This window comes from Calliphora vicina, chromosome 4 (assembly GCF_958450345.1).
Source record: "Calliphora vicina chromosome 4, idCalVici1.1, whole genome shotgun sequence".
Classification (NCBI taxonomy): Eukaryota; Metazoa; Arthropoda; class Insecta; order Diptera; family Calliphoridae; genus Calliphora; species Calliphora vicina.
In genome coordinates, this window is record NC_088783.1 from 4609523 (window position 1) to 4621330 (window position 11808).

The 11808-nt window shown below is 29.8% G+C and overlaps 1 protein-coding gene across 1 annotated transcript in view; it reads left to right on the plus strand.

Annotated features, from left to right (window-relative positions):
- Window positions 1-10743, plus strand: part of LOC135956703 (uncharacterized) — a 49875-nt gene extending 39132 nt beyond the window's left edge. Inside the window, exons 2-4 of the mRNA XM_065507256.1 lie at window positions 8584-8695; window positions 10375-10509; window positions 10604-10743. Coding sequence (XP_065363328.1) covers window positions 8584-8695; window positions 10375-10509; window positions 10604-10743 — 387 coding nt within the window. The remainder of the gene's footprint in view (window positions 1-8583; window positions 8696-10374; window positions 10510-10603) is intronic.
- Window positions 10744-11808: the final 1065 nt, after the last annotated feature.

An 11808-nucleotide genomic window follows, 5' to 3' on the forward strand; every position in this document is an offset into this window, starting at 1 on the left:
GGATCCATTACGATAAAATGCAGGCAACTTTAAATCAATTCTTTCTCGTTTTGATTTTCACACGCCGAAAAAAAAAATCATACATGAAACCAGGCCGACCAGCCAAATCGACAATAAAGTCAAATATCCATAGCGGTAAGGTAATGCCCTGTATTTGGTTTGAGCAAAAGCTCATATAGTATGAGCTGCTGATATCTGACCGTCACAGGGAAATTGACCGAAATTCCACATTTTGTAATGCCTTTTAAAAACTATTTAGAAGAACATGATTGGGAAGTTTTGCCTCGCCCGATTTATAGTCCAGAACGTGCCCTGTCCGACTACTATTTGTTTCGATCGACGCAGAATGATCTCTCTGAGATACGCTTAACTTTGGAACAGAGTATCCGAAATTGGCTTGATTCATTCTTGGTTTCAAAACATGAGCAGTTCTTTTGGCTCGGAAGCCATATGTTGCCAGAAAGATGGGAAAAGATCATGGCTAACAATGGCCAATACTTTTAGTAAATTTATATTGTTTTGACTTGATTAATGATTAATTTAATGGTTCGGTGCACAAGCCATTTCTCTTTATTGTTAATCTCTCATTTTTAAGTCATACACCCAATATTTTGTTATATTTACTATCAAAGCATAAATTTGAGCATATCTTTCAAATAGTTTTGTTCTTTGTTCTATAGTTACTATTACCTCTGCTTTGTGTTACTAATTTAAAATATAATTGTAACATGAAATAAATACAAAAATATATAAACTTCATTTTACATAGCAACATATTTTTCAAATCCATAAATTTTTGCATTAAATTCTAAACAGTTGAACAATTCTAAACCTTCAAGCAAAAAAAAAATATAAAAAGAAAGCGTTAGGTCAATGTATTGTAAGCTGACCTTAATGATTAAAATGTAGAAACAAAAGGTTTAACATAAAACTATGGGTTATTCTATGATTAATGATTAAAAAACTATTTGCAAACAATTGAAAATTAGCTGATTGCAGTGATTCACAGTGGTATGCCAAACAATGATGGTATTATGGAATAGCCCATATCCAAATCATATTGTTCTGTAGACAACTTTCATGGTTTACAACAATTTATATGAATTTTATTATGTTCGTTGTTTTATTTCTTGTTGGTTTTGCTTAAGAACAATACCTAAAGAACACGCAATAGTTTTGTTGAATTGAAGATAAAAAAAAAAATTAAATTGCCCGGCCTGAGGGATAATTTTCACAAAAGAAAAAAAATACCTTATTTAACAAACTTATTTTTTAGAGTGTATAACGATTTGACCTATTTTTAAGTTAGCTATTTTTAAGCTCAACTAATAAATCAATTGACATTTGAGTAAAGATCAAAAAAAGGGTTGCGTTTCAATGAGCTATTAAATATCGAATTTCCAAAAAAAGGCATACAAAAATTGCCATAAAATATCCGCTACCTTTGTTTGTTCAAAGGAGGAAACTTAACCTAATTCCCATCACAAATATGAAATGAAAAAGGTGAGATTCTTGGAAATATTTTAATAGTGTTTGAGAATGGTATTTTAGTGTATCAGTAGTAAGTGTAAGTATTTAATGCCCAAATGAATTTTGCATAACAGCAATAAACCGTTAATGTGTGAAATGAAATATTTTATCTATTGTATCTTTGATTTTAGCAAATGTACAAATTCCTAAAATCCGAATAATATACGAGTATGAAAATGAATTAAAATTATTATGAGATCTTGACGTGTTTGACTTAAAAATGGGGGATTTTTTCAAATTTTGTAGCTTTTATTTTGAAAAATAAACAAATATTTGTCGGACTATAAAGCAGTTAAGACTAAACTTCCCAACCAATTCATTCCAAATACTTTTTAACATTTATTGCAAGATGTCATGATGGCCGTATATTCTGGGTGTTTTTTCGGTCAATTCTCGCTTCATACGTATGATAGGTAGCGCAAAATAAGTAGGACCCTTTTGCGCCCACCAAATACAGAGAATGGCCTTAGCGACATTGATATTTGGCTTTGGTGTCGATTCGGCTGATTGGCCGAGCTTCACATACGATCTCTTTCATCACAAGTAATGATTCGGTGCAAAAATTTCTTTTATATGTAGCTTTCAAGCATAATTTCGGATTAATATCATATGGGCAATTCCACGAGAATGACTACCACAACCGAAAACCCAAAAAACATTGAAACTTTTTTTTAACATGATTTGAATAGGAGAAAACACTAAAATATTACTATGTGTAAGTATTTAGAGCTTATTACAAAATTTTATTGGCAAAAATAATAGTTTAAACTGACTGTATTAAATTTTTTAATTTAATTGACATGTTTAGGCTAAAAATGCGGTTAAAACTAAGTTCCGAATTAGCATATAGTAGGAAATGCATTTGACTCCGATTGTTTATTTATATAAAATTATAATTATAAAACTGTTTATTGAAACCGAATGTATATTTTCCAATACTACTAGTTTTTGTATACATATATTTACAGAATATATATTGTTTTATTATAAGACAAAAATTCGTCACGTACGGTATTAAATTTTATTTATTATAAAATCATCCAAAGATTGTTTTTATTTAAATATAACGGATTGTAAAGGCAAAATATTCCGTTTAGTGTAAGAAATTAAAAGAAAACATAACGCCTCTCACGATTCGAAAATTTTCGCATATTTCTACATGTACCTCAAAATGACTTCCGTTTTATGTCACGTACGATATAACCTTATTTCGCTCGATATTTGGGACAACAATGTTACAAAAGAACTTTTTATTATTTTCAAATATAGTACCCTCTGAATGGAACATAAAGACCAAATTATTTTTCAGATGCTCTTATTTTTGCAAAATCTATTCCACTCTATAGTCATACAAATGTCACGTACTATGATATGGAATTGCCCATATTCTTTATTCGGCAATTATTTATTTGATCCTTTTATAGTGTCGAAAATTAATTTAAAATTCCAAACGGAATGTCAAACTTAAGGTGAAGAGTATACAAATTTATTTAACAACTGTTTGATATTGTAAAGACATTTCCCAAGTTCTTGCCGTTACCATAAATACTCTGAAATAAATTATTAAATTGGCAAAGTTCATTTCTTCAGTTCCTTTTTTGGCAGCACAAATTAAATGTCACATAGAAATCATATTAGAAAGTACATACATACATTTCATATCATTGATAAATGGGTCACTGAACTAAGAATAACACGTGTTGCAGCGGAATTAGGGATAATCTAGATTTTTGCCCTATTTTTTATCTATATCTGGATTACCAAGTGATTAATATAAACAATATGGATATCTAATGATAGATATTTCAAAGTCCATTGCAACGATGTATATAAGGCTATAGTAAGTTGGACCTACAATGGAGCAAATTTGGGAACATTATTTTTTAACCAGATTTTTTTTTTCATCAAACAATTTTGTCATAAATTCATTTTCCAGAAAAATTAAAACAAAATTTTGAAAAAAAAAATTAAAAACAATTTTTTAAAAAAAATAATATTGTTTAAATAATAATATGTATTTAAAACAGAGACCAAAAATAATTGGTATTAAATTTTTTGAGACTGAAAAAGTTAGGCATAAATCAATGAATAATTTTTACGTTTTCAAATAAGAGTTATTCATAATAAATATTTTTTTTCGTTGCTCATAACTTTTATTTTCAATTTGTATGTTTTTAAGTTGCCTAATAAGAGTTATTCTAAAGAATATATTTTTTTCGTTGCTCATAACTCAAAAGAAGTTTCTTTAGCCACCTTGATTGCATTTTATTAGTACATACATTGAATTTAACCTTTAAAGTCGCAAAAAATAAGCTTGGTATGAGATTGATGTTTTTTATTGTGTGTTTTTTAATTATGAAGAATTTTGTTTCACAATCAATGTTTTAGCAAACGCATTGTCCGCCAAGTTGCACCTATTCTCAGTCAACAAAATACGCAAAGCAGGAAATGCTCTTTCAACAGAAAGCCGTTTAGCCGGCAGTGCATAGACAATATGAACCAATTTATTTAAAAATTGCAAAAGTATCCTTTTTCTCTTCCTAATATTGCAACAAATCGGCTTCTACGTCCAGTCTCATAGGTTTAAAGCTCTCTATTTCAGCTATAGCTGCTAATAACTCTCGCGATGTAGTTGCCTTTGTCATATTCTGAAGATAAATCCACTTCAAGTTCTCTAATTGATGTTCCGAACAACGATGACGTATTTAGATTCGTCGATTCGTCAATCAGAAAAGCGGATATTGGTTGAAGTGGAGATACTTCAGGTGAAGTTAAATCGAAAATAAATGTTATGAGTAACGACAAAAAAAATATTTATTATAAATAACTCTTATTTGGCAACGTAAAAACATAAAAATCAAAAATAAAAGTTATGAGCAACGAAAAAAAATATTTATTATGAATAACACTTATTGAAAAGCAAAACTTATTTTCATTGAGAATAACTATTATTTAAAGAAACAAAAATTTATTTCTACAATATAACAGTTATGGCTAAATTTTTTTAGATATTTCTTATAACAGTTATGTCTCTGATTTAAAATAAATATATTTTTAAGTATAATTTGGTGAAGCTTTCTTACTTGTTAGTTTTCAAATAGTTTTGTTATCGAAATCGATTTCCATCACATTGGATTTGGCCTATGAATACCATATATCGCACAATCTTCCAAATAGGATCAACAGAAAATTGATCAAATTTAAAATATTAATTTGTTTAATATAGCTCTCATACTTATTAGGAACTGAAACCTAACTCAGTTGTAAAAAACCTAAGTGGTGAGAATGTATTGGTAAAAAAAACTATGAGAATCCAAAAACAACACTTTTATGTGTGATGATTTTGAGTAAATTTTTTTTGTTTGAGTTTTTTTCTAGTTTCCGCTCTATGTGTATTTCTCTATGACTGAAACATTTAGAACTACTAATATGTGCTGAAATCATTTGAATTTTCACATATTTCAGTGAAATCGTTGGCGAATGGGTTTCTATTTTGTAGAAACCCATTCGCCATTGCGCAAGAGACTTGCGCAACTAGGCAATTTAGTTGCGCAAGTCTCTTGCCCAACAACAAAACAGCATGCAAAATTGTCTTATCCTCAACCTGACATTACCTCTGGTATCTACAAACACAAGAGACTTGCGCAAATAAATTGCCTACTGTGAAAGGGGTCTTACTAAACGAATTTCTGGACTTTCTGGAACATTAATAGCCTTTTGCAATTTAAATGGAATATGAAAAGGCGGTCCTTGATATGTATGTATCCATTGACTAGTATTTTGTAATATTCTAGCTGCATATGTCTGGGGCCTATTTCACTAAGCTACAAGTTCACAATTACAAGTGTTTTTGCCTGCAAAATTATGAAATTGTGAATAATTGTGTTTCATCAAAATACAATTACAAGTTTGTAGCTACAAGTGAATTTTACAAGTTACAAGTCTACAAGTCATACTTCTACAAGTGGTTTTGTTTCACTAAACTAAATTTGCACTTGTAAACTTGTAGAATTGTAGAAAAAAAGCTTAGGGTCGACAGAGACCCTCAGAAAAATGTTTACAAGTTACAAGTGAATTATAAATTTAAATAAAATTTGATTTTTAACTATTTTTTAATAAAAATTATTTAAAATAAACACAAAATCCAAAAATTTTAATATTAATTAGCATTTAGTTATCTTAATATAGAAAGGCCCTAACTCGTGTTTTTTTAAGTCGAAATTTTTTTTGCTAAATATGATATATGTATGAGTGGACCATTTGTCAAAATAATCGAAAATGTGGGCTTATAAAAAACACGAATTAGGGCCTTTCAATATTAAAGTAACGATTTATTTATTTTGTTTATTTTTAAATAGGTTTCATATATACAGAAGTTATGCCGATTGATGTAGGGTATCTTATGGTCGGGCTTTAACGACTATACTTTCTTACTTGTTTTTTTTTTGCTTTTGGGAATAGCCACTTTGGAAATCTAAACATATATAGACAATTCGAAATTAGTACCGAAAATTGCAAAAGTATTTATTTTTATCAGTCCCCGCACATTTTTTGGAAAAAAATATTTTTCGATTTTGTTTTTTAAATTTAAAATTTTTTTTTTGTTTTTTAAATTTTTTTTTGGTGAAAAAAAATTTTGGTTAAAAAATATTTTTTATATGAGAAATATTATTGAAATATGTTATATTGCGTTTTTATAGGATATTTTAGCATTTTGAGTAATAATAAATAAGAATTGTAAAATTAATATAACAATATATATGTACAAGAACTTGTAATTGTAGAAATTGTAGTTTACAAGTGCAAAAAGCTACAAGTGATGTGAAAATTTTAATGAAACACAATTCATCAGCACTTGTAAGAATTAGATTTGTAATTGTAACTTGTAAACTTGTAGAATTGTAGTTTAGTGAAATAGGCCCCTGGTTGAAGTAGCCAAACTTCTATCCCTAATATTATCACCACATACTGTTACTGTCTATATTACAACATGTCCATTACAGGCCCTCTTTAGTATTTTATGATTAATTTTCTTGGTATGTTAATTTATTTTTCTTTTATTTAAATTCATATAAACTGGATTTAGTGGGGTGTTAAATGAATGTCTGATTGAGTCGGAGTGAGTGAATGACAATAATTTAACCAATTCCCATTATTGACCAGTGTCTAGCGTGGTTAAGTTTTGGAGTTGTTTTTTTTTTTTGTTTGTTTTGTTCAAAACGATAATGAAATAAATTTCACCGCAGCTGTTGCATGTAATATATTTTTTATTGAAATTTTTATAAATAAATAACGTACTTACATAAATGAATTATATTTTTATATAGTAATTTTGGTAAACCCTTTTGGCTGTTTTTGTAAATTTGTGTATTTATAGCAAACAAAGAAGGGGAAAACTTTTACTGAATAACCGGAATGAGGGAATCAGGCATACGAATGGGAAGAGTTCAAGGTGAAAATTCGTACGTTTAATTATAAAACTAAATATTTAAATATCGACAAAATACGGTGATGATGACATGTATGTATGTTGTAACAGAAAAAATAAATGATGAGGAAAATAAAGGGGCAGTTTTAATTAAAAAGGGATTAAGTCGGTGGTTGGAGTTTAAGAAGCTAATGTTAAAAACTGGTGTTACACAATTTAAACAGGAAATTGTCTAAAAATCCCTGCAGTTAAGATTATATTATTTGTCACTCTTTTTTGAATATGCTACATAATGATTTTCCACAGAGAAACACACATAGAGCGGAAACTAGAAAAAAACCAAACAAAATAATTACTCAAAATTATCACATATACGAGTGTTGTTTTCGTTTTTTCCTAATACATTCTCACTACTTTCGTTTTTGACAACTGAGTAGAGTTTCCGATCTATGTGTATTTATCTATGGTTTAAACACTTCAGTAATATCATAAGTACCGATCTTCTGCACAATTAACGATATTTTTAGTTTGACAAGTCTTTTGAAAATACAAATTTGCATAAAACTATTTGCAATATCTGTATGTATGTATATTAGTTTTTATAAAATTTAGTTTGGATGTTGTGTTTTATATTTATTTGACAAACACTTGAAATCCAAAAAATTAAAAAAAAAAACTATATTAAACAAGTAGTATGTATAAATGTATAAATTACATAATAAATAAATGTTTATGGATTTTATAACTGAATTTTTAATATTATTCATGTGGTTGTACAAACATTTAGGTAAGAAGAAATTCGAAAAATAAATAACAAAAATCCATTTAATAAATAAATTTTGACCTATAATTTTTATTTTAGTTATTCAGTGAAAAAAAGTCTGAAATTGTTTTTGTGGGAATTTCATATCAATAAATTTAGCATGCAAATTTTGTATATTTGATTTAAACAAAAGAAAAAAATAAATTTTTGACAACTTTGTAAATTGAAGAAATGAATTTTACATAAATTTCTCGTAAACTTGGTAACACAGAAAGAGTTTGCTTAACTTTTAGGCCTATTTTTGGCAAATGTGGCTGCTCATTAATAAAACATTTCTTTTAATTTTAGTTTGATGAAAATTTTAAAACGGTTTTTGGACACTTTATAGCTTGTGTTTTTGACATGGAAATTGTTGTTAGTGCAATATATATAGATGGCGTATCTTTTCAACGCTGTTTTGTTTTTAATAACTTATATATCATTTTGAAGAGAAGATATTTTCAACATAACAGATCTCCTGCTGCTAAGCAGAGATTGTCCACAGCAAGTAAAAAACAAAAAAGAGGCTTTCATTCGGAAGAGGATCGCAGAAATGGAAACTATATTTAAAGTTTAACCACACGCAGAGAAAAAATATAATTGGGCATGGTTACTGTCACAAACATATGTATGTTTACTGTAACCATATATATGGTTGATACAATCATGTGAATCGTAAATTAACCATATTATGGTTACCACAATCATGTAAACGGTTACTGTGACTATAATATATTTAAAAAACTTGTAACAATATTGAAATGGTTACAGTAACCATGCCCAACTATATTTTTTCTCTGCGTGCAGTTTCTCCCTTTGAAAGGCAGCTAAGAACATTAAGCCACCGATAGAGGATCAAAGTTCATTAAGAAAATCTGATGGTACCTGGGCACGTAGTGCAAAGGTTAAGGCCATAGTTTTCGCTGAACATTTAAGTAATGTGTTCTAACCAAACCCCCAAACAAACAATTTTGTTCGCATAGAAACAAACTCTGAACTAATCAATGTTAGTCTAGAAGATTTTCCGAAAATCATAAAACAAATCTTCAGGATATGTTTCAATTACACCTTCCATAATTAGAAACCTACCAGAAGTGGCAATTGTTGTGCTCACAGTATTATTCAATGCTATCTTTCCTCTATGAGTTTTTCCGAATTATTGGAAAATCTCCCAAATTATAATGATAACCAAGCCAGGAAAGGATTTGACATTGGCATCATTCTACAGACCGATTAGCTTATTGACTTGTTTGAGAAAATAATTCAATGACAAATTTTAACATTCTCAAATAGTCAAAAGGCGAAAGATTTAGTAAAACGGTGGCGGCCTGGTGTAGTGGTTAAAGTGCTTGCCTACATAACCAAGCACCCCAAGTCCGATCCCTGGCAGAAGCCGAAAAATTTTCTTCATTGTTTTCGAGTTTTTTAAAATTAACCCCCCTCTAAACAATCCAACCAAGAAGACCACTGACCACCCCTCCCCCTGGAAATGAGGATAAGATCATGGTAAAGGTATTCATTTAGATAGACGCCTTACTTGGCATCAGCGTCAGCCAAGCAGCTCCACATGAAACGAAAAGCTTTAAATTTATACTGGCTAATCCACCATCAATCGAAATTATGCCTTAACTGCAAAGTCATCCTGTATAAAACAGTCTCAAAACCAATTTGGACATACGGAATCCAATTATGGGAACAAGCAAGCAATACCAGTATAGATCTCATACAGAGGGCACAATCCGATAGCTCAATGCTACTCAAAAAATGAGAACATCCACAGAAAACAATCCTTGGATTTTTAGTCAATTTTTACCGATTTTCTATATTGGAAACAAATCATTGTGGTTCGTGGTCCTATGGAAAACTAAGTACGGATGCTATTTTAAATTTATCGTAAGTGAGGAAGAGTTTGTCATGCCATGCCCTTAACAGAGTCATATTGTCCTCTTAGCATTAAAGCTTTGCTTCCTGAATGAACCAAGAAAATGTAGATAACAAAAGTGGAGGATTAAATCTCGGATGAGGAGAAATTGAAAGATATTTCGTAAAAGCTTTCTCTTCACCTCTTCCCCTTGCCAAACTTTTAAAGTTTAGATGGCTGGCTGGATATTGAGAGGTTAACTATGATTAGTCACTAACAACTAACCGCTGCAGCGGTGTTAGTATCCGGGTCAGTTTTAAAAAATTATTTATTTATAGTCCACCCCAAGCATGAGTGCAAAAGCACTTGGAAATTTTACTTTTTAATATATTTATGATCATTATTTTATTTAATTTTCTTAAAGAAAACAAAATCCAATTTTGCATTTAATCTTTTATATGGATTTCTGTTTGGAAACCAGCATTATTGCAGAAACATGCAAAAATTAACATAAAAACATAAATTTACATAAAATTTAATTGCTAAAAAAAGAATTTAACCCTCATAAAAACATTTTATTTATGACCGCATAATTTTTAAATTAAACTTTATTTTTTAACACCCAATTTTTGGTTGGTTGGCTGTTTTTTTTTTGTTTTTTATTTTTGCAAGATCTAAACTGAAGCCATCTTTAGTTGATTTTACGTATATTTATAATGAAAGTGCTTTACATAAAACATAAAATGTGAAAAGGCGATCATCATCATCATCAAGCTGATGGCGATCTTTGCTTACTCTTCTGGCTGGTTAGTGATGATAACGATGACGACCTAAATGATGACGAAGACGACCAAGATCACGACGGAAACGATGCTGTTGTAGATGATGGTGATAATGTTTGTTGATGATGTAGAATTGGTTTGGTTTTATTTGTTCATCTGTACGCAAAAATTAAATTTAAAAAAAAAACACATTCATCCAGCTGACATAGAAGTAGGTAGAAGAAGTAGCAGTAGTAGTAGTAGTAATAATGACGCTGGAGAAAGTCTGCTAGTGTTGCTTAGCTCTCAGATACTGGTAGACTTGGCAAAACCTAAAAAAAAGACGTTGGCAGCACACTAAACAGATTAAACAGACCCCAGAATAAGAGTTCAATAAACTTTTTAAGGTTTGCCAAAAAACAAAAAAAAAAAAAAAGTCTACTTCACAATGAAGTAAAGTTTGGTTTTTTCTTCTTCTTCTTTGGCTTACAATATGTAACTGTGGCAATAAACAGCTGTTATATCGTTAACGGTTTCTTTGTATATGTGCTACCAAAATGACACATACTCTACCATTAAATACATATTAACGTACCCACATTTACCATTTTAACTTATGTTAATTGTATGTTACGCATACGTTTCAATGGAGTTTAGACAAGGTAGAGGAGTACTTCATGCAAACAGACATGTCGTGTAATAAAACACGTAATGAACATTCGTACATATGTATGTAGGTATGTTTGTATTCATTAATATATGAATACATTCATATTTATGTATGTTTCTATGTATTTACATATGTCTTGTATGTCTTGTATGTGAAAGCCCTACTGTGTCATTTACTATGTATTGTATGAATGCAAGCTACCAACAAAACAGCAAAATGAAAGAAAGGCGGTGATTTTTGCTACAATAATAAAAATAAAAAATAAAAAAAAAACTATATATGTTTTTATATACTGCCCACAAAATGAAATAAACCACGACCACTTTTAATATATTCTGTTGATATGAGCAGCTGCTGCGAACTAATTAGAAATGTTGTTATCTTGGTCTTTGGTTAATTTGCAAATAATATTTTATTATTTTTACTTTTGCAATAATCATTTATTATATCGGAATTTTTAATAAGCTATTGTTATAACCAGGGAAAAAGGAGTCGCGCCTCTACTTCCTATGGATCTATGCATACGATTCATAATTTTTGCATTTATTAGTGCATATTTTGCCCTTAAGAGCATATCTTTATGGAGCTTAAGATGGACCCTCAATGTATGGAAAAATTTAAAACTCATCTGTTTCAAAAACGAAGGGCATGTTGTGTTAGGTAAGGGTAAAAAAATGTTGACAAAAGTTTGAGCTCAATCGGTTAAAATTTGGTGTGCCGCACGAGGGGTTAAAGTTCGTGAGAACATTTACAAGG